At 36.5% G+C, this 24,668-nt stretch overlaps 1 protein-coding gene across 1 annotated transcript; it reads right to left on the bottom strand.

Annotated features, from left to right (window-relative positions):
- Window positions 1-4,126: 4,126 nt before the first annotated feature.
- Window positions 4,127-24,253, bottom strand: LOC117329307. Its single transcript, XM_033887201.1, has 13 exons — window positions 23,918-24,253; window positions 21,146-21,248; window positions 19,826-19,924; window positions 13,565-13,711; window positions 12,427-12,554; window positions 12,033-12,141; window positions 11,284-11,558; window positions 10,709-10,838; window positions 10,093-10,246; window positions 9,653-9,782; window positions 8,462-8,554; window positions 4,929-5,076; window positions 4,127-4,620 (listed from the first exon to the last, which is right to left on the bottom strand). The coding sequence occupies exons 1-13, from the start codon at window positions 24,046-24,048 to the stop codon at window positions 4,423-4,425; spliced, it is 1,845 nt and encodes a 614-aa protein (XP_033743092.1). The 5' UTR covers window positions 24,049-24,253; the 3' UTR covers window positions 4,127-4,422.
- Window positions 24,254-24,668: the final 415 nt, after the last annotated feature.

The raw sequence follows: 24,668 nt of genomic DNA, 5'->3' as shown, positions 1-24,668 counted from the left end.
TCCCTGAGAATGCCACTTTTCAAAAGTCATTTATTATGTCGCCTGTGATGAAGTATCAAGTGATCATCTAATTAAGTGACATATTTTAATAACCTTTTGTTAGGCATTGTGCGTCATCCATCGTCTGTCCGTAACCACTTCACATGTTCGATTTCTCAGAAACTCCTGGCCTAATTTCAATAAAATTTTGCTGAAACCTTCCATGGCCATAGGTCAACCAAGATTGTGAACTGTATGGTCCCCAACCCCTAGGGTCCTGAGGGGCGGGGCAAAATGGGTCAAATCGACTCTTTGATAGTAGATACCTGCATGCACACAATGTTTGAGAATGTATAAAACTTCTCTATCTACTCCATTATAAACAACTCCGACACAAATACTTCATTTGCCGACTAGCCTGCCGCGTAGAGTACGGTAGCCAGAGTTTATTTTAATTTTGCATTTTGAGCAAATTACAAATGTAACATGACCTCGCACCTATATATATACCCGTCCCTCACTTGCACTCCTATCCTCATATGTGACGTTTATTGTAGAGATTGAAATTAAAGATCGAGTCCTGGGCTAAAAACCAGAGATAAAAACATATTTTTCTCAATAGTATGTTTCAGAATAAATCGTTTTCTTTTTGAAATATGTATATAAAAAACTCTGGAAAACCTTGGACTAATCCGGGATGGACAAAATTATGGAAACAAATGTTTTACCCCTAATCACCAAGATGTACAGCACATATAAAAAATATTAGGAAATTATACTAGTACATGTACACAATAAAAAAATTTATATATATATAAAACGAATACAAGTGCATTGCAAAACTTGTCAAGTTTTGGTGTTAACGTACTGTGGGCAGCTAGATAATGATATTTCGACTTACTACGATACCCTATTTCACCTGTATCACGTGATCTATTACACGTACGGAGCGAGTAGCACGAGCCGTTCTAGCGAAACGTGGGAACATTTAAGTATTCTTCTAATCCTGCAGGACCAAAATGTCGATGAAAAGTGGTTTGGAATATGTCTATAGATATAATTGAAGAAAAGACTCTGAGAAAACACCATCCATCCCTACTCCAATAATGTTAGAGGTTTTACACGGCGAGATACTTTTGACTAGCGCCGTGTAACGCAGTCGGCAAAATAATATCCGATAGAAAAAGAGCCGACCAGCGGCCTCTTATGTTATAGGAGTACATCCATCCCATAAACGCTTCAATGATCATGAGGGATTCTTGACAGAAGCAATCTTTGTTCACCAATTTAACTGGAGAGTGATCCTGAAATGGACGAGCTATTGACCATTTGGCACTGGTCTTTGAAGTGTATATTTGACATACTCTGCCGAGATGATTGTGCTTACGAAGCTCTTCTATTTCAAAACAAGGCGTCGATCATAAATCCAACTCTTCTGTATGATGACTATAGCATCTTCGCTAGCCACGGCTTCTGATTACGTTTCACTCCACGAACGACTTGGTTAGCGAAGATGTGACTATAGTAGAAAGACCGAAATTACTTACATAGTCCTAAACGGAAATGGTTATGTCAACTTGACAAAGACAAACCCACACAAGGAGACTGTCTGTCGCCAAACCAGGACAAACTTACGTCTATTAAATCCACACACAGGATGCTTAATGTCCCTCAACGGAGACAAACCAAACTCTATCAAATCCACACACAGGATGCAATGTGTCCCTTGACGGTGACAAACCAAATCAAGTCTATCAAATCCACACACCGGATGCATTTTGTCCCTTATCCGGGACAAACCAAAATCTATCAAATCCACACACCGGATGCATTCTCAGGAGACAAATCAAATTAAGTATATAAAATCCACACACCGGATGCAATGTGTCCCTTGACGGAGAAAACCCAAAGTTTATCAAATCGACACCACGGATACTTTCTGTGCACTAACCGAGACAAACCATAAACTGTCAAACACACACACAGGATACTTTGTGTCCCCAACCGATATACCCACGTCTATCAATACACAGTGTAAGAGGAGAAGGAGAAAATGTAGCAGCCAGACCGGAGTTCGAACGCTGGACCCTCCGAACTCTAGACGAACACTCTACTACTGAACTACCTGGTCGACAATGATCGACCCAGTTCAGTTCCGCTACTCACAAGAAACATGTCCCTTAACGTTTATATATAGAAAATCCAGTGATACATAAAAATCACTATTCTAGTGCAAAGGAACAGAAATAACATGACCAATTGTCGATATTTATCACGGCTATCAATGGGTCTTGATTTTGAAATTTAGTCTGTTAAGCTACCTGTAAATTTCGGCAAAACATGCGTAAGCTGCAAGTTTCAGGAGAACATATTACAAAGAAAGCTCACGTGGATTAGACATATTGCACAAAATAACCATACTAGTGGGGTGACACCTAAAGGAGTGTCACAGAAAGAATGAAGTGTAGTTAGGGAAGATAACTCTGGATGAGCACGAAAGCCAGAAAAAAATAAATCCTGAGGGTGATACAGAAATGTCCGTCTTGAGTTCAGAGGTTCCATGCACGAGTCCTGGTTTACATCAAAATCGTTCAATGTCAATATTTCGACCAATAATAAGCATCAGCGTGGTTATATGGCAAGAAAATCCGTGAGGTTGAATTTGCATCTAAAAATTGACCGATTGAATTCCTCAATGTGGTTGCTATGGCAATGAATCCCATGTGGTTGAATTCGAATTCCCCTATTTACAAAAATGTACCATTTTGCATCCAAATCCATTGTCTAAACTTCGACAAATCAGAAGCCTTGATATGGCAATGATACCCATGCAATGGAATTCGCAGTCCCCTAATACCAATACAATGTATATACCATATACCAATGGGAATCGAAATCAAACAATATCTAAATTTTCACCAGTCAGAGGCAAATAAGTCTGTGGCGGCCATGTTGGCTGACCGATCGGAAAATAAAAGATCAGTTGCAAACCCCATGACATTGAAGAACATTTGTGTCAATTTTTTTTTTAAGTTGGGCACTAAATAGATTATTGGTTATCTTATAACACTGGTAACCCAAAAAAACCTTTATTTCCTTTCCTTTAGCATAAATACCTTCACTTGCTCTTAATTTCCTCACTTTCACTTAATTTTCTCACTTGCACTTAATTTATTCGCGCGACATTTAAAACTCTCAAATACGTTTAAATATTAATACTGTAACCATATGCATGCTGCTATGCTCGCAACTGTCTTTATAGCAGGTAGTGCGAGCGTTTGTTTTACCAGATTTGACTCTATCAAACATAAACGTCGATTCTCTTTTGACCTTGAAATTCAAATGGCGTCTGAGAATTATATTGCACAGATATGACATAAAGGGAGGTATTTCAAATACTTAAAATCCCATTATACATAATGTAAGATGAAACTATGACATCTGAGCACCGTAAGAGGAATGACAAATAGTTAAACAGTGGAGTTTTGGGCTATTTCAGAAATCTTCATATTTTACCCCAAACTCTGCAGAACTATTTTTCCTCAAGACGGGCTTAACTCTTGCTATGATTAGAGATCTTCAAAGTGTCTAAGAAGAGCGTCTTTGGAGATTGAAATGCCTCCCTATATGCCATAATTGATTTATCTTATCCACAGCCGACATTTGCGCTTCAAACAAACGCTCGCACTACTTGCTATATAGACACTTGTGAGCACAACGGCATCGCGACGTAAATCTTAACAAATAAAGACATTTAATAACTTATATATTTGTACAATGTTCGTTGTATCGTATGTTGACCTAGTGCCTAATTTAAGAGATGAATTTTTTCCGGATTTGAACCTTCCGACTGCCCTTATGTGTGTGCTAATAATTTGACTGTGCTAAAATAAGTACGTGTACCGGTAAAACTGCCCGAATTTCTCTTTGAATTCCGTTTATAAGTGATACTACGTAAACAATGTATGTTTTTGCAAACGATGTAGATATAAAATATATACATGTATTGCTGTACTTGACAACTTTGTTTTAATGAAGCTTTATATGGATTGAAGTTATAGTTCACCAGAATTCTAGGATATCATTTTGATGAAAACACGAACAGATTAAATAAAACAGGAGACATTCATAAATGAAAAAAACAAAATCACTTTGGCATATTTTAATAATTAGTACATACAAACATATGGAATCATTCACTCGTTCATTCAATCTCCAAATCTTGGCGGAACCCACATCAAGGAGTAATGTTTTTACACATTTAATGTGTTTTTATAATAGAAAATACATAGGACCGGTGTATAAATATTGCAGATTTGTAAAGTGATAAAATAACTGTTAATATAAATTTTGAGCACATTACATTAGATACACATTAATATATCATCGTAAATAACAATGACTTCATCCAGCTGTTCCACGAAGCCCGGAAGCGCTCACGTTTTACAGTTGAGGAGGTAATTTGGCGGATGCAGCTATGGCGAAAAACCCCGGCCTCTCCGTCAGTTTGGCCATCCATTTAGAGACAGACGGATACCTCTCGACAGTTATGTCTATATGAAGGAGAGTCAAGTGTTGGAGCCTACAGAACACGCACATATCCGCTAGTGTCACCTCGTCCCCAATCAGGTACACACGTGTCTGAAACAAACAAGTATAGTATTATTACTGATAGCCAATCACAGGGACTCTGTACAAACCCCAAACCCACGATCTTTATTATGATATTATTAAACTTACTGTATACATATTTTTTATGGACCGAAATTTGGGACTTTATGGTCCCGAGAGAATTACTACTGCGAAAACTGTCACTGATCAGTGTCTCTCATTGACAAATCATTTTCATAAAAGTAACACATATATGTATTTGAGACTGAGTTCCTTCACATTTTCACTGTTTTCTTACAATAAGAAAATTTATCAAAACAACATCAAGCTGTACACACCTTTAACATGTTTTCTAGATAATCTATTCGTTTAAAGATATTCTCCCGGTGGCTCTCGTTTGATTCCCCCTGCTCCTCCGGAGATGGAATTCCTGAGGAACTGTATTTAGTTAACATGTCGGTCACCTGGTGATCCGAGGTCCTCATTCTAGTACAAAATGATTGAAAGTGGCACAAATTGGGAGACAAATCATACATTAGAGTATTACAATTTGTGACAGAGAGACAGATATCATACATTAGAGAATTACAAGTTGTGACAGAGACAGATATCATACAGTAGGGTATTACAAGTTGTGACAGAGAGACAGATATCATACAGTAGGGTATTACAAGTTGTGACAGAGAGACAGATATCATACAGTAGGGTATTACAAGTTGTGATAGAGAGACATATCATACAGTAGGGTATTACAAGTTGTGACATAGACAGATATCATACAGTAGGGTATTACAAGTTGTGACAGAGACAGATATCATACAGTAGGGTATTACAAGTTGTGACAGAGAGACAGATATCATACAGTAGGGTATTACAAGTTGTGACAGACAGATATCATACAGTAGGGTATTACAAGTTGTGACAGAGACAGATATCATACAGTAGGGTATTACAAGTTGTGACAGAGACAGATATCATACAGTAGGGTATTACAAGTTGTGACAGAGAGACAGATATCATACAGTAGGGTATTACAAGTTGTGACAGAGAGACAGATATCATACAGTAGGGTATTACAAGTTGTGACAGACAGATATCATACAGTAGGGTATTACAAGTTGTGACAGAGACAGATATCATACAGTAGGGTATTACAAGTTGTGACAGAGACAGATATCATACAGTAGGGTATTACAAGTTGTGACAGAGAGACAGATATCATACAGTAGGGTATTACAAGTTGTGACAGAGAGACAGATATCATACAGTAGGGTATTACAAGTTGTGACAGAGAGACAGATATCATACAGTAGGGTATTACAAGTTGTGACAGAGACAGATATCATACAGTAGGGTATTACAAGTTGTGACAGACAGATATCATACAGTAGGGTATTACAAGTTGTGACAGAGACAGATATCATACAGTAGGGTATTACAAGTTGTGACAGACAGATATCATACAGTAGGGTATTACAAGTTGTGACAGAGACAGATATCATACAGTAGGGTATTACAAGTTGTGACAGAGAGACAGATATCATACAGTAGGGTATTACAAGTTGTGACAGAGAGACAGATATCATACAGTAGGGTATTACAAGTTGTGACAGAGACATATATCATACAGTAGGGTATTACAAGTTGTGACAGAGAGCAAGATATCATACAGTAGGGTATTACAAGTTGTGACAGAGAGACAGATATCATACAGTAGGGTATTACAAATTGTGACAGAGACAGATATCATACAGTAGGGTATTACAAGTTGTGACAGACAGATATCATACAGTAGGGTATTACAAGTTGTGACAGACAGATATCATACAGTAGGGTATTACAAGTTGTGACAGAGAGACAGATATCATACAGTAGGGTATTACAAGTTGTGACAGACAGATATCATACAGTAGGGTATTACAAGTTGTGACAGAGAGACAGATATCATACAGTAGGGTATTACAAGTTGTGACAGAGAGACAGATATCATACAGTAGGGTATTACAAATTGTGACAGAGACAGATATCATACAGTAGGGTATTACAAGTTGTGACAGACAGATATCATACAGTAGGGTATTACAAGTTGTGACAGACAGATATCATACAGTAGGGTATTACAAGTTGTGACAGAGAGACAGATATCATACAGTAGGGTATTACAAGTTGTGACAGACAGATATCATACAGTAGGGTATTACAAGTTGTGACAGACAGATATCATACAGTAGGGTATTACAAGTTGTGATAGAGAGACAGATATCATACAGTAGGGTATTACAAGTTGTGACAGACAGATATCATACAGTAGGGTATTACAAGTTGTGACAGAGAGACAGATATCATACAGTAGGGTATTACAAGTTGTGACAGAGAGACAGATATCATACAGTAGGGTATTACAAGTTTTGACAGAGAGACAGATATCATACAGTAGGGTATTACAAGTTGTGACAGACAGATATCATACAGTAGGGTATTACAAGTTGTGACAGAGACAAATAGCATACAGTAGGATATTACAAGTTGTGACAGACAGATATCATACAGTAGGGTATTACAAGTTGTGACAGAGACAGATATCATACAGTAGGGTATTACAAGTTGTGACAGAGAGACAGATATCATACAGTAGGGTATTACAGGTTGTGACAGAGAGACAGATATCATACAGTAGGGTATTACAAGTTGTGACAGAGACAGATATCATACAGTAGGGTATTACAAGTTGTGACAGACAGATATCATACAGTAGGGTATTACAAGTTGTGACAGAGACAGATATCATACAGTAGGGTATTACAAGTTGTGACAGAGAGACAGATATCATACAGTAGGGTATTACAAGTTGTGACAGAGAGACAGATATCATACAGTAGGGTATTACAAGTTGTGACAGAGAGACAGATATCATACAGTAGGGTATTACAAGTTGTGACAGAGAGACAGATATCATACAGTAGGGTATTACAAGTTGTGACAGAGACAGATATCATACAGTAGGGTATTACAAGTTGTGACAGAGACAGATATCATACAGTAGGGTATTACAAGTTGTGACAGAGACAGATATCATACAGTAGGGTATTACAAGTTGTGACAGAGAGACAGATATCATACAGTAGGGTATTACAAGTTGTGACAGAGACAGATATCATACAGTAGGGTATTACAAGTTGTGACAGAGAGACAGATATCATACAGTAGGGTATTACAAGTTGTGACAGAGACAGATATCATACAGTAGGGTATTACAAGTTGTGACAGAGACAGATATCATACAGTAGGGTATTACAAGTTGTGACAGAGACAAATATCATACAGTAGGATATTACAAGTTGTGACAGAGAGACAGATATCATACAGTAGGGTATTACAAGTTGTGACAGAGAGACAGATATCATACAGTAGGGTATTACAAGTTGTGACAGAGAGACAGATATCATACAGTAGGGTATTACAAGTTGTGACAGAGAGACAGATACCATACAGTAGGGTATTACAAGACTTCGTCTGCACCGTCCATACTGTGATCATACACTTTCTAACGTATTCAAAGTTAGTGCAATGTCGAATCTAAACAGGTAAGCGCTATGATGAAATGACGCTCACAAAATGATTTCTACAAAACAAGCTCCAATTATTGCATTCATTATTAATCACAATGATTTAAGCAAAATAATAAGAACCTAGTTTAAGATTCACATACAGTATGTAGTACACACGCACAATGCTGATATGAAAGGATTGTAACTTCTCGCTTATTGAAAAAACAAGTGTTGGAAACTATAAAATTATACCATAAGAGCTATATAAAACACCACTTTGGGGGGGGGGGGGGGGGGGGGGGGGGGGGGGGACGCACGCTTACCCCGATAAGAAGCACTTGACTATAACCGGAAATCTGTCGGCGTGGGTAGGGGAACACTCCAACTGCATTAACGAATCGATATGATCCTTGTACCTAACAGGGAAATGGAAATAAAGAGTAAAAATATCACTTCTTTTAATCTTTGTTGTCATCGTCTTTTTCCATTTCCCCATAAAGCAATCGTTTGTTATATTTCCAGATTAACCTGCATCACCTTCATTGGATTATAAGGTAAGAAATACTTTTGATAAGTTTATGTTTTGACATAAATGATCAGTTGTAACGTCACAAGTATTAAATTAGCGTCAATGATATAAATGGTATGTAGTAACGTCAGAAGTATTAAATTAACATCAATGATATAAATAATATGTTATAACGTCAGAAGTATGAAATTAACATCAATTATATAAATGATCTGTTGTTACGGCACAGGTATGAAATAAACATCAATAATATAAATGATCTGTTGTAACGCCACAAGTACTAACGATATAACGATTGTAACCTTAATGAAAGTATCATTCATTGTGTCCTACTCTTCACAAGGATATTCATACGGTTGGCTATGCATGAATCTTGGTAAAACAAAATATGAAAAAACTGAATTTCGTGTCGACGTGGTTTGATACTAAATGTTTAAGGTAAGTGAACACAAATGCAATGTCAAACATTCATTGTTGAGGCCAGCAAAGATTCAGGTTAAATCATTTTTGGTCCTTATATCACATCTTATTGATATAGAAACACATTGATTAGCCTGACTTGTTTTAAGCATTTGATTTATATGACATTAATCAATTGATGCATTAATCTACTGTAATTAGGCGATTATTCATCAAATGTTTGTGTAATACAAGAGTTTAGAATCCATTAAAAAATTACGTAATTTTTAAGATCTATCTAATCTTTATTTATTGTACAACAATTGCGACCAAGTTATACCAACTTATATTAATTTCGCTTGTTGGCGAAAGCCCATATGTTCGGCCAGGTGAACAACCTTTCCACGTCCGGGAATCGAGCCCAGTACGCTTAGGTGAAAGGCAAATGTGTTGCCACTCGACCACCCAATCTGTAAGATCGAGGAAGTGTGATAGGTAACGTTCACAAATGAGTCCTTATATTGAAGAACTACGTACATATTTTTAAAAAACCTGTTGCATGTGATAATATACCAGCTAGACATACCTTGTTACCAGTACTTGAGACAGAATTTTGTTTTCAATGAGGGGATATATATCGGACACATATATAGCCTGTTCCCAGGCCTGCCAACACTGAACGTATGCCTTCTTCAACGGATCTGTTGGCACAAAACCTGGAAGAAAAAAACACTTGATCAAAATCTGGTAGACCACAAACATCAAAACCATTTTGAAAATAAGGAAACAAAACGTGTGTGTTGCTTATATAAATTACTGCATAATAAAACAAAATAATTCAATTTCATTGACATTTTTGTATCTACGACTATTTAAAAATATGCATACCTGTCATTCGATATCAATGGAATTACGCAATTTGTCTATATAATTAATTAATTGAATAATGGTTTGAACTACATGCACACACAAGATCAGTATGATTTCATCAAACATATAATGAGAGATATTAGCAACCATTCCTACTTTGTCCCGAACCAGTCCAGTCGATATATTCGAGTGTAGACATCTGTCCATACACTGTCCAGTTGCCCTCATTCAGGCATTGTAGCCTATTACAGCCACTGGAACGTCCTATCAGGTCGAGTACATCACCATGTGCTAGTCGAAACGACATCTCCTGGAAATGAATGCATAAAGAATGAATGGGAGGGGACACAGCCTCGCAACAACTCCAGTAATCAGATATACAGGGACATTGTCTAGGACTTTACGAATAAAGCTACATTGTAATTCTTTGTAGTTTCTTCTCCCTTATATGTATGAAACAACAAAGAAGCATATCCACTGTCGTGTACCCATTAGGGAATGGTCTTTCCAAGAATGTTTCCAAAAAACCACTAATGCGGATGATATAAATGTTTCAATGATATATTTACTGGTAGATTTGTATGTGGTACTCGAATGTAGTATGCTTATGTAGAGGAGGTACATGGATTTCTGAAAGAGGTATGTCAAGTAGATAACGTATTGTAGGGATATCAGTATCAGGTTATCTATTACACGAGGGTTACATGAATGTCGTAATAACGAAATATACATGTACACGCTAAAACAAAACCTGACAATTAGACAACACTACCTTCTCCATCATCAGTAGAGTGCTCTGCCAGTTTTCGGCTGAGAAGGAAACCTCCGTGAGTGTTCTAACGTTAGTTGTCCTATCCAACACTTCGTCATACTCAGACACATCCTTGTACAATGATGATGCTCTGTGAGGTCAAAACACAACAAAATGTATGTATAAGATGGTGTTAGTTAGACAGTATGTCTTTTTACCAAACCGACAAGAAATGACATGGCATACAAGATATAATTGAACACAATTGAACATGTCCTAGAAGATGTACTGATGGCAAATGATAATTTAAGGGAAAATGTAGCTTTGATTCTTTTTTCCAATACACCTATTCTGTTATGTTCTAATTCACCAGTTCAAACGAACATAAATTATGTATCAAATAAAATTCAACACTGTGTTCAGAATACCGCTTACTGCAGCTGACGCAAAAGCTCGAATCTATTCTGTTATTTACAATTATTGTTTACAGTTAAATGTTCATGATGTTTGATTGAATGTACCAGTAAACCAGTAACATATATACGTGGTCACACATAGTCTGCATTAAAATCACATCAAACACCTCCCCAAGTTACCTGGACAGAGCAGCACCTCCATTAAAACGGGAATGTTTGCCACCACTCCGAATGTTACTGATCCAAACGAACAAACGCTCAAAGTTTGCAAAGAAGTAACTGAAGCGCTGGGTATCCACTTCCTCGCTCTTGGCAAAGGCCTCTCTTGTCTTAAGTTCCTGTACGTACCTAGTGACGTTTGGAAATGTATCTTGTGGAACAGGAAGGCCAATCAAAGGAAGCATACTTATCCGTGGAAACACGGCGAGGTCTGCTGCTGATAAGCTATCCCCGACCTGTGAACAATCATTAGGGGTTTACATTGACCACGATGTATTTCGAAGTCTGCAATAACTATATCAATCTTAATCAAGTCTTAATCCAAAAAAAATTATGAAAATCATCATAAAGGATCCTTTATTTCTTTGATGTAAAACTAAGTTTCAGTTTTACAATTTAAAAGCGAAGATATTCAATAAGGGCCATTATAGCCTAACAGATACATTTTTTTAATTGTTTTATAAACACTCTCATTATAAAGAAATGTCATCTTAATGGTGTATAATATGAATCATATATAAATATTATCAAATATTTATATCAAAATAATACCATATATACTTAATTGCGAACTTTTCATAAGTAACCAAAAATGTCCAGGATATTCAAACTTTTAGTGTTCAACGTACCCTCTGGGGTACTAGCTGATAGCTTACGTGATAAAACAGTAAGTAACATGAAGATAGGAAACGATAAAACCCATGACTTACCAAATATTGCCTGCCATCCAACTCTTTCTCGAGCATGAATAACATTTTATAACAAGCGAATGCATGGTGTTCTAGTTCGGCGGATGTCTTGTATGTGCCATCACAGGACCTGAAATATGAAGCAAAAATACCAATAGACAAATATACGTACTAGTATGTTATAAAAAAATTATGCTTATGAAATTTACAGATTTAAGACTCACAAACAGCTTTATCTTCCTTCTGCATTATGTTTATTTTAAAGCCATCTTTCCGATTTGAAAATAATTACCGTTGCAGTTAGCTTTTTGATAACGGTCAGAGGAGCCAAAACAATAATCTATTTTGATATTCACTATGTTCCTGGCACCAGGGATACTTCACACACTGTCTCGTCAGGTATAAATGTTTGTACCTCATGTATACTGTTTTTGTTTCCGTGGTGATTGACTGACAGAAAGATGCTTCCAATACTTTGACTGATCCGAATAGCAGTCTTGTGAGGAAACCGAACAGGTTCTGATTGAACAACGCCAGGTAGTCCTGAATAATACAATATCATCTTAATATATTTACATCTAATACATGTATATATTCATATAAAGAAAATGTCGTCAACCAACTGGCAAACCTTAATTAGCAGAAAAAGAGCCTAGTTATCCTGCGAATCATGGTGTTACTGTATGTACAATCACACGATATTAACCGTACCGGGATAAAAGATGATTTTCGCACATATCAAATAGGTTGTCTTTAATAGCTACCTCCCTTGTTCATGGCTGTATATCCATGCATCGCCTATAGACATGCTTACTTGTACAAATGTACATGGAAAATAAGTCGTGGGCACTTTTAATATTACTTACTGACTTTAATATCTATACACAATACAGTGCATGCACAGTCGGTTGTTTGTAGTTGAACCACACGTAACGTAAGAATTTGTTTGTTTTTGTTTAACGTCCTATTAACAGCCAGGGTCATTTAAGGACGTGCCAGGTTTTGGAGGTGGAGGAAAGCCGGAGTACCCGGAGAAAAACCACCGGCCAACGGTCAGTACCTGGCAACTGCCCCACGTAGGTTTCGAACTCGCAACCCAGTGGTGGAGGGCTAGTGATAAAGTGTCGGTACACCTTAACCACTCGGCCACCGCGGCCCCCTAAGAATAAACGTACGCAATATCCATTATTAAGTAATTTTAAATCCATGTGATATTTTCTCCAAACAGTTCTATCAAAGTAAATAATTATGCATCGGGTATTATCACAGTAACTTTCATGTCTCTCTTAGACCATTATATAAGACATGTACTAGTATTAATTGCCGTAATTAATATATGATACTAGTTTCTACATGTATGTTTATAGCCAATATGTTTACATTGTATACTTACATGCTTTGTGTATATATGACTGCGCGCCTATGTTGGTAATGGCAATAAAAGAATTGAATTAAATGTATAAACTATATTGTCAGTCCCATCACGTAACATATAGCATGGAGAGATAGTTTCACGTGATTGAGACAGTTGGTACGTGGATAAACTGATATACCTGCACCATTTGCTGTTCCCATTCCTGCCACATCCGAACACAGGTGCGCTTCCAAGGATCATTTGGGAACAGGCTCGTTCCTGGGAACATCGTGTCCAGAAACTCGATGATGACGTTGGACTCGTACAATGTACAGTCGGGAACATCCTTAATAAAACATATACATGTATATACATTTGCTCCGCATTTCCTCATTGACACAATGCTAAGAGGCAGTTGCCACCATACTCTTGTAACACCCAGTGCCTCAAGCTGTAACACCTTGTGGGTCATGTGACATTAAAAAGGTGTTGGTTTAGGTTTTTTTCAAAGTTGACGAAAATGGTAAGACAACGTAAATATAAGTATTGAACAGTGGTTTTAACGGGTTCCCAGCCATTTGCCCACCATACATCCTGCTGCCATATCGACTATAACAACATTTAAACCACTATTCATTGCTTAAATAACACACAGTGGCAGTCGTCCTTGTACGATCAAACGAACATTCAAAAAGCAAAACTGAATCAATTAGAATTGAAGTGCATATCTACCATATCAAACTGACAGGGAAGATAATAACGGAGCACGGTCTGTGTAAAATCACATTGTTATAAACGTACGAAGTTCGGTGCATAACTGCATTTAATTTAATATAGCTATGTACCGGTCCACATACAAAACTAATAACTAAAAACTGTAATTAGTACAATAATGACTCCAAGCGCTTTAGTAGTACTGCCGCCAACAGGTAAGTTTATTATATGTTATAACTATGGTGTTAAGTTAGGGCCAAAGGACCTGTTGCAGCTATATAGTGATTTTGGCCCACAGAGCTTTTTCAATAAAAATGATTGATTCATCAAATATGATCAATTCCTCATAACTTTTTGACATTTGGAAACCATTTTCTCATTTGGCCAACAGGTGGCGCTTCAGTCAATAGCATATACCAGATGGCAGCATGACCCGTCAATAACAGCTAAAAAAATATATAAATTCAGACAAAATGTTGACAACTATACTCTCTTTTTGAAGCCTGATCTTGTGCACTTACGAACACGTAACAACTATATAAAAAGTGTATTTCATTTTTATGTGAGAACAATTCAAAATATAAAGACAGCTCTTTTTGCGAATTAGACCTATACTAAAATCCATTTATTCAACAATGTTCATATTTGAGTGCAGACAACTTTTTACTTTTAAAAACATCTTTACCAATCACATAAACAAATGCCAAAATTTTGTATAGCTAAACCCCTGGCCATTGAGCCATTTTTCAATTCAAAGATGCATTACCCCTATTTTTTTTTGAGTATATCAAAGTACTGGAAGTACTGAGAGTCAATACGGGATTTTTCTCATGCTACAGTTTCGAGTGAAAATGTCTACTTTTATTGCATATAAAGTGCCTCTTGAATGATGTTTTGTTGATTTATGAATTATTTTATTATGTACGCGTTCTTAACATCAGATATCAGGTGTCTATGATATATCTCCGTTCACTTTTAAGTACAAATGCAAACAATGTACACATTGCACACCACATTATACCTCTCTTCTCTTTACAAACACCATGAACACCATACCCATTTTACTAAAAAGCAGTATGATAAAAAGATAACGTCAGTACAGGTTAAATTTCATGTTGGTGGTGCTCAGAATTATGACTTTTGAAGGAAAAACATATGATTTGAACTGTAGCAAAGATGGCGAGTTGAGTAGTGATATGTATTCCCTTTTCCTCGTCCAAAGCCAAGTAGCCGAATGATTTGGAATATAGAGACACCTTTGTGTATATATACATATATATTATATATAAACAGTTCTCATAGTACAATTACGACAGGTAATTCAAATCTAGACCTTTGGATCAACAACACATAGTGCATATATATTTATATTTATAAGTAATAACGACAATATGGTCAAATATATGTACTGGATCCGCAGAAACAAATGTTTGTTGTTTTTGAATTTTTCATTGATCTGTTATGTGTTTTGTGTGTTCTTTGTTTATTGAAGGTTTCCCATCAAATTCTGTCTATAGCATGTATTCTTTAAAACTGGATTTCCTTAGATTGGTCGAAGAATGCTTATAAACTCCGAGGTAGTAGAGGACACTTGCGGTGTGTGCACACATGCCTACCGTCCTCTGACCAGAAGGACATGTGCAGTAGTATGCCTGTATCGGATTTGGTGCATCATGATATAAAATCCAGATGTTATATTTGGTTTGTGATCTATGACGTGACCTTAGCTGACAGCGTAATAGGTCATCGGAGTGCTGGTATACCATGACCTGATAGTCTCCGTCATCACTGAGATGCTCGGTTATATAACCGTTTGCCAACTTCAGCTGGTATGTTCCACACGCCAATGTTTCCAAGTAATCCTCAGAGAGTTTTGGAAAGGTAACATTAGTCGCCTCAAGCTTTTTCCAGTAAGATTGGGCACGTTTGGATAACTCCGGTTCATTCTTCACCCTTTGTGCAAGCTCTTTAACCTTAATTGATAACCCTTTCATTTGTTCAGCCATTGCCTTTCAGCACCTGTTCAGAATAAGGTTCATATATAGAACCACGGAGGAAGTTCAGGGAAGCGGTTACAACCTTTACGAGTGTTGCAATGATGTCAATGAAGTGATTAGATGAGAGTTCTGTCTGAAAGAATTTAAATTCCTTAAATCTTGCGTGATAGCTCTCAACAACCCATCTCGTTTTTGTGATGCATCTATCAGTGTTGCCTTCAAGAGAATCATGCTGGCTCTTTCCTGGCTGGAGAAAGGATGGCATGTGATGTCCATATCCCACTTCAGAGATGTCTTTCAGAACATCCCTGAATCCACGATCTACGATGATATGGTCCTCTGGCTGCAGGAGAGGGATTCAGGCTTTCAATTCCGTCAAGGATTTTCTTGGTTATTGTGGCGTCATTTTCACTCCCAAAAAATGGCCCAACCGTGTCCAAGACGTATCCATCTGGGAAAACTACACTCATACATTTAATATAGTTTCTTTTTTTCTACCCGCAATAACTTTTTCTTTGAAACTCGTGATCGCCACTCTTTCCAATATAGATCTAAAACAACTGTAACATTATCACTAAAGAAAGTCTTGGTGAATGCAGTGTTATGGTTGATGGCGTTTTCTCTAGAAATATGTTCAGATCCCAGATACAAGGAAACAACTGTCGCCTCGAGAGATTGAGCAACATTGTGGAATATTCTACTGACACTGGATTTATGCAGGTTGAATAGGGATGCCAACTGTGTATAGGATATGTCCGTTTTGAGTTTGACCCAAAACAAGAGGAGACAATCTTCTGTTGACAAACACTGGGAAGATATTAGATGTGCACATCGGCTATGAAGCTCTTGCAGCTGCTCCATGTTCCACCCAGTCCAAGCCAGACAGTCTTGGTCATCCATATTTTTCAGATTGAAAGAAAAGGATGTCTTTCCACTACCAAGTTGGTACGATAATCTCTGAAGATCATTGATCACCTCTTCATGTTTATCTGGAAGATAGAGTGACAACTTTCCCCTTCCAGCAGCAGTAATTGGAAAATTAGGATCCAAGTCTTTCCCAATAAAGTGGTATGCGCATGATCTCGCAGACTTAGAGACCCATATCCTGTGAAACAAGATCCATTGGAACCTAGCCTTTTCAGGAATTGTGGCAGTTTGTTTAGTATATGAAAGGCAAAGGCAACATTTCCTGTGAGAGGATGGAGTGAAAAAGAGGTCATCAACCGTAGGACAGATTGAGACACTTTCTTCCTCAACATGATTGCAGTTGCTCTTCTTAGACTCATATGTATTTGAGTCATCTACCATGGGCTCTGACCTTGGACGCTTCCTTAAATATCAAGTATAACACTTTGGGCACATCTTTGCCTCCCCAACATCAGTTGTTGCAATACCATCAGCTTCCAACAGGGGTTTCATCCATTCTTGTACATATCGAGAATATCTTTTATCGCCAACTGCATATTTGTATTTCAATGAGGTTTTGCAGTTTAAACCAATGCATTTAGCTTCCATTGCGAATAAGGCATTGTGATAAGGCAGTAGTGATACTGTTCTACTACATAAAGTACAATCCATTACCCTTTATAGTATTACAACCAATTCGGTATTCGTCAATGGTTTGACATCACCCTATCAGTTTTTCACCGTGTAAGTGTTTGTTATTGTTTACTGATACATGAAAGTACATTTAAATTTCTTTTTTTGTAAAATGTATAATTCCCTATACACATTCTGTTAAAGGATTGGACGAAAAATGGCCACACAAATATAGTATATAAAACATATTTTCGTCTCAATGTTTTAAGGAACATTAATCAAGATCCAATAACCGATCTTCTGTTTCATTCATACAGTAGAAACACAGAGATTGCTTGACAAAACGCAAGGAACAAAATTAGAATTTAAATACACTTTGAGTATCCCGACAATAGAGGTGTTGAAACATATGTGTTATGAAAGGCAGTGAAATTGTTTTTCTTTATTATTATTATTAACTAATTATTGAAATTTTCACCAGTATGTATCAGAAAAAAAGACAAATATGCATATGGAATGCCTACATATTTTATACAACACTAAGAACTCTTGTACTATATAAAGTAAACATATAAATAAATAACTAGTGAAAACTCTCACTGGAAAGTCATTTACTTTGTTCATGCTATCATATTCTGTCACAATAACACGACAGAAAAGTTTGAAACACGTAGAAAAATTGTACTTGGGGTTTAATACATGTACTTGAATCGTTTTTAGTCATTCCACAGATTTAACGAAGAAAAGTTTCAAATAAAACATAAATTATGCAAAAGAAAATCATAATTTTGTCATATTTTCTTCAAAACTAGTTCATTTTGGCTGAAGAAAGTCATGCTTTGGGAACAAATAATCTCTCATTAAGGTACTAGTAGCTTTTGAATTTTTTGTCCGGGTTTTGTTGATTTTTGGGGGTAGGGGAGATAAACATGATATTTCTCTTACTTGCCAGGAACCTACTATCTTGATATTTTTGTAATGTTTCACAAGGATATCAAAGATGTTTTTAAAACACTTTCACTGTCTGCACTCGGGGTTTTGGGATACATCTTTTGATATTTTTCTGAATTACTGAAATCAAAATGACGAAAAAAGTATCCCTGTCTGCCACCATTTTCCTGTATATTGTGAATTCTGCAAAATAAATTCACAAGTCGGGCGTATGATACTCAAAGCTAGTTCATTCAGGTTTATTATAGTCCATCTTTGGTAAAAAATATGTTCTCACTTAGGTGTTAGCGGTCATTGAATATTTTCCCCGGTTTTTGTGATTTTTGGGGGTAGGGTAGATAAACATGATATTTCTCTTACTTGCCAGGGACCTAATATCTTGATATTTTTGTAATGTTTTACAAGGATATCAAAGATGTTTTTAAAACACTTTCACTGTCTGCACTCGGGGTTTTAGATACATCTGTTGATATTTTTCTGAATTACTGAAATCAAAATGACGAAAAAGGATCCCTGTCTGCCACCCATTTTCATGTATTATGTAAATTATGCAAAATAAATTCACAAGTCGGGCATACAATATTAAAAAATAGTTCATTTTGGTAGAGTGTGTTTATGGTAAGGCAGAAAATATTTTTTCATTAAGATACTATCGGCATTTGAAATCTCTTGGTAAAATTTTCGATCGAAATCAGTAAAAGGTGGCGCTGTAATCGCACCAAATATAAAAATTAAAAATAATAGGCCATTCCATGTGTATTTTGACATCTTTTATCAAAATAAAATGTTTTACAAAGAATTCCTTCGTGGGCCATCCTGCAACAGGTCCTTTCCAATATCTCTCCTTCGCTCCTTCGACCTAAACGCGAAGGAGCGAAGGAGCGAAAACACGATGGCGAAGGAGCGAAGGAGGGAAGGAGCGAAAACACTATGGCGAAGGAGCGAAGGAGCGAAGAACGAATGAGCGAAGTTCCATCGCTCCTTCGCCATCGTGTTTTCGCCCCTTTGCTCCTTTGCGTTTAGGTCGAATGAGAGAAGGAGCGATATTGGAAGTTTGGCCCTAACGGAACTATATAACAGCTATCGTCTCTTAAACATATATTTGAGTTTTGTGGATTTAATCATAAATTGTCTGATATGTAAGATTATATATTGCGTCACTGTTATTCATAACGGACAATGTCTGTCTTCCTGAAACTAAACACCACTATAGTTGATGATATGAGAGAATCAGTAGCAAACTCGACCGATATCCTCACCTGAACGTTCCTTATACATACAGCAGGTACTTTTCCGTTGGGGTTGATTGCAAGATACTCCTCTGTATATTGTTCCCCAATAGCAAGGTCTATATTTATCTACAAATGTAACAAAGGTTATTATCATTTAAGACGCAGTAATCTCCTGATAAAAAATACTCAAGTCTAGTCCTAATATTGGAGGAAAAAATAGAAAATTACCATTCTTGCCAGACCAGTGCTTTGTCCTTGTTTAACAAAGAATTATAACATTTACTTCGGTAAAATATCTGTAAATTTTCGATCTGAGCAACATTATGTTCGTAATGGTAACTTGACCTGACGGTACATGTATCGTTGTGCCTGTGTTACCACTAATATACGCCTAATTACTTACAGTCAGTTAAAATAAAGGTAAAATTTAAGATGAATTCATTATCATCTCGTATGGTTATTAATTCAATCGTTTATATCAATGAATCATGTCTACCGGTGTTCAGAACTTGGGGAATACCCCGGCGTTTATACAATAACATATAACGTTACTTTAGTGTACTATGTATATCAATCCTCGGACCTGTAAATCGGCTGCATGAGCTGATATCGGGAAGTAAAAACCTACCAAATGATTAGTTTTTTTAGTAAATATCTAGGGTAATTAAGAAATAAAAAAAACTTAAAACGTAACAAAAGACTATAACAGTGAAGTTAATTCCAGTTATTTAACAACATGTTCATCCATTGTTTTCCAGATTTGAAAAGAGTTGCATTCAATTGGTTTGATTGAAGAGGCAGATGATTACACATCTTTAAATTACGTTGAAAAGTGTTTATGAAATTTTGCATGTTTGACAGATGTATAACATATGGTTATTTCACATTTTATATTATCTGGCGTTCAATATGCGTGAACAGGTTTAAAAACAAAACAACATAATAAAAAAATCCTACTCACACATCAAAATTGCTCTGCAAAATTGTAATTTTTAATTCTCTAGTTATAACGACCGATTCAAAAATGAATCAGAAAAAAAAAAGAAGAAGAAGAAAAAATCACTTAAGGAAGACAAGATTTATTTGACAATCACACATACTACAATGTACATATGTATAAAGAAATAAAGCAATTGTTACACACCTGCATGACATACAAGTGTTAGATTTAAATTTGCAAAAAGAAAAAGGAAAAAGAAAGTCTCCCTCACATTGTTTCAACTTCCTACGCCATTGCAGACATAGCACATGCAATACATGTATATGTTAACGGTCATTACATGAGATTTGTGACACTGCAGTAAATTATTTGAATCATAAATTATGTTTACACTTTTGCCGTCTTACCTTAGTGAACGTTATGTGTTTCTCGAGAAGGGCGATCCTGACCCGGCGGCAACATTCACTGTGGTCGTTGTCAAACAAGGTCACACCATCCACCAGCTCAAACCTACCACAGAAAGGTCTTTTAATTTGTATACATCATACACCAATCACCAACTCAAACCTACCACAGAAAGGTCTTTTGTTTACGTAATACACCGTCCACTAGAACGAATATTCATACCCTGCCTACACTGCTCTCCGGCATTGCAAAATTGTATCAGAAATGTTTAATTATACGATCTATTACTTCAAAGTTAATAGGTTAAACGATATCCGCTATTTGTAGCATTTTCGAGGTTCACTGTTTTGCTACATTACGAGCAATGGGAGGGAATCGTAGCTCTGACGACGACCATCTGTCAGAAATTGTCCGTCCGTCGTCCAGAGCTACGTTATCGCAGCTAACCGTCAACCAACTCAAACCTACCGCAGGAAAGTCTTTATTTTTGTATACATAATACACCAACTCTAACCTACCACCGAAAGATCTTCGTATGCATGATACACCATCCACCATTTGAAAGCCGAGATCTATATACACATCACGTAGCAGAATTTATTAACAGTTTTGCTTTATCACTATGGAGCTTTTGAAATTCATCATTTGTCAAAACTAACACGTAAATTACAGATAAATTTGATAATGTTTCGTTTTAGTATATCAGAACGTTTTTATTTCTCTATTGAGAGAGAAATAGCTCTCGCCTTCGATGTCAATATATTAACGTGTGATATTTGTTTAACTTGTTTGGGAAACATATTTTGATATTTGTTCATGCTAATTCTGCTGTTAATTTTCACACAATTGGCCATCTATTGGAGTTCAAGAAGATCGTTGGTTGCAGTATTTTTCATGTGTCAGCATATCCTCTATCTCCATACTAAATTCATATTTAAAGGCTTCATTCATTCAAATGTTTGTACAATCCTCTTTGATATCATTTTATCCTCACCTCAACACTTTCCTGTATTAATCATATCATATCTAGCTAATACCCCCTACAATGCATGGAAAACTCCCATAGTTTCTCATCTAGTATTTGTAGATTAATGATACATAATATACTATCATAAAAGATTGTTATTTCTCCTCTGTTGATATGATTTACGTCTGATTTGGGTACTGGTGTTGTTCTGGTGTTGTATTGACGCCGAACCCTCTCCCCGAAGTACAGTTTGTAAGTGTGTTGACTCTGGGATACAATTGATAACTTAAAGATATGTGGAACAATTACTCTATCAGGTGGTCAGTCAGTCCACCTGACCACACAATGGAACATTAGTGTGTCATTTTGTTTTCCTGTGAAACACTTGATCTAGTACACCAACAAATGGCAAACGCTTTATTTCGGGGTCGCCTGAGGTATCGGCGATACTATATAGTTACATAATCATATGTGCCCATGACTATTGCTGGCGTCGTACTATGAAAACCATTAGAATTTCAATGCAATATAACATTATTTGAATTCCAATGAAATAGCGTTGTTGTAAATACTTATGACGTTTTACGCGCCTGCATATTTACACCTATCATAATATCAATTAAAGAGGCTTGCCCGCAGAGAGATCAGAAAAGTTGGCTAATAGAAAAAGATTTTTTACACATGACAGGTTGTTGGAATTGTTGAGTTTTTCATTTTATTGTCCTTATAAAACGCTGAAAAGTGATATTAAAACCTCATTTTTAAATATTATTTATTTAATCGCAACCCGCAATAAGTCTAATTTGATTGACACATCAAAGAAACAAGCACGTGCACAGTGCCGCACAGTGATAACTTCAAAGGCAGCGGCGATTTACAAAGAAGATTTGCCGTTATATTCCAACATTTCTCTCTTAGGTTGAGTTTTAAAACGTCTTTTAAATACATATTCTGTAATTGTTTTCAAGAAATAAAGTCGGAAAGCCTCTAATTTTGTCACATAGAAACGTGTACTGAAGTTTATTTAGAAATCGGAGATGTGCCGTTTACCGGTCCGTCTGCGGGTAAGCCTCTTTAAACGATGGGGCACAGGTTGGCATGCTCCTGTTAGGAGTACAGTAGAAATTGGAGGTGGGATACATTGTGTCGTTTTTGAGACCCGTTTATATCACAGGGGTTTGGCACGATTTTCCAAATGATAGTCCATATATATATGTATATATATGGACTATCATTTGGAAAATCGTGCCAAGCCCCTGTGGTTTATATCAATCCTAGCTGATCATGTGTTAGATTTCTAGTGTGTAGGAGTTTGGTTGGTTAAAACTATTACTCTAATTATTATGTACAATAGCAATAGATCCCTGGGGTTGGACAATGTCATTATATGCATCATACATCATATAACAATTAAGTACCTAGTCGATTTAATGCTTAATGTCATATTAATGTTTTGATTCCATGCAGTTCCATCGCTATGACAGTAAGCAATTCTTACATATTGTAGTATTGGCTACAATACCACATGATAAGTCAAATGTAAAGTTATTTACATCAACGCCAATATAACGAGAATGAGTGCAATGATTTGACATACATATTATCTAAAGTATATTTGTATTAATCCTTCCTTTACAAACGAAGTAATTACCAAGCTAATACAACCTATAGTATGGACTTTTAATCCGTGTTTACGTTTTATATACCTGTTTACTGAAGTGCCTGTTTGAGGTACAGGAATCATCTAGTACACACTTATACTATATATAGTCACTTAAGACATATTGACAGGAGTGTATATACTCACCTGTTAAGGCAGCCCTCTTTGATAGGAATGGCTTTCCGTGTGAGCTTCCTGTAAAACAGCCAGGAAAGGACAGCTCCTAGAAAAGTTCCAATCACGGGCCAGATTACAATTGGTATGGCCCAGTCGGTCATGTTGTTTTATCCCAAATATAGCATTACGTACAAAAATGGCGAGTTACAAGGACCGGGTAACCTTGAAGGATGACAGCCACACTCCTGTATTGTAGTGCACCAGAGCGTGCGAGTATACGGGTATGGAGGATAAAATGATCACTCAGCGATTCAAATTTTACTTCCATGTATGATTGTAAACCCACACAGGTATTAAAGGGAACGTATTGTCGCTCTGTGTTCTTTACAGGTTTACAGTGTAGATATATAAAGTTTTTCTACATTACCACTGCATTGTAAGTGAAAACGAAATTAAACGTTCAGTACGTTTCAGTGATTGCAAACAGTTAAATATACATGTATATATACATAAGATTATACCTTGACAACACCATGAATTTCTTACTTATATCACATTCAAAGAGAGCTCGTCATGCATGGAAACCAATTAATGTATTTCAAATGTTTGTATAATCACTTGGAGAATAAAAGATGTGTTTGGTTTTAACAAGTTTGTTAATAATGTCACGTACCCGTTATCAATTAGCTGACGCCAAACCTGTTTACATTAAGGATGAGGTTATGTCCAATGCATACATATATTCACAGTTACGTTTTAATGTTCATAATTTGCATAAAGT

Source organism: Pecten maximus, chromosome 6, assembly GCF_902652985.1.
Source record: "Pecten maximus chromosome 6, xPecMax1.1, whole genome shotgun sequence".
NCBI classification, from domain to species: domain Eukaryota; kingdom Metazoa; phylum Mollusca; class Bivalvia; order Pectinida; family Pectinidae; genus Pecten; species Pecten maximus.
This window is presented reverse-complemented; position numbering and strand designations above follow the sequence as displayed.

Coding starts and splice junctions, on each gene's coding strand:
- LOC117329307 (XM_033887201.1), bottom strand. CDS start 24,048: ATGACCGACTGGGCCATACCAATTGTAATCTGGCCCGTGATTGGAACT. Junction 12,555..13,564: donor GGGAACAGCAAATGGTGCAG/GTATATCAGTTT, acceptor TGTATTATTCAG/GACTACCTGGCGTTGTTCAA. Junction 10,839..11,283: donor GGAGGTGCTGCTCTGTCCAG/GTAACTTGGGGA, acceptor TTGACCTCACAG/AGCATCATCATTGTACAAGG.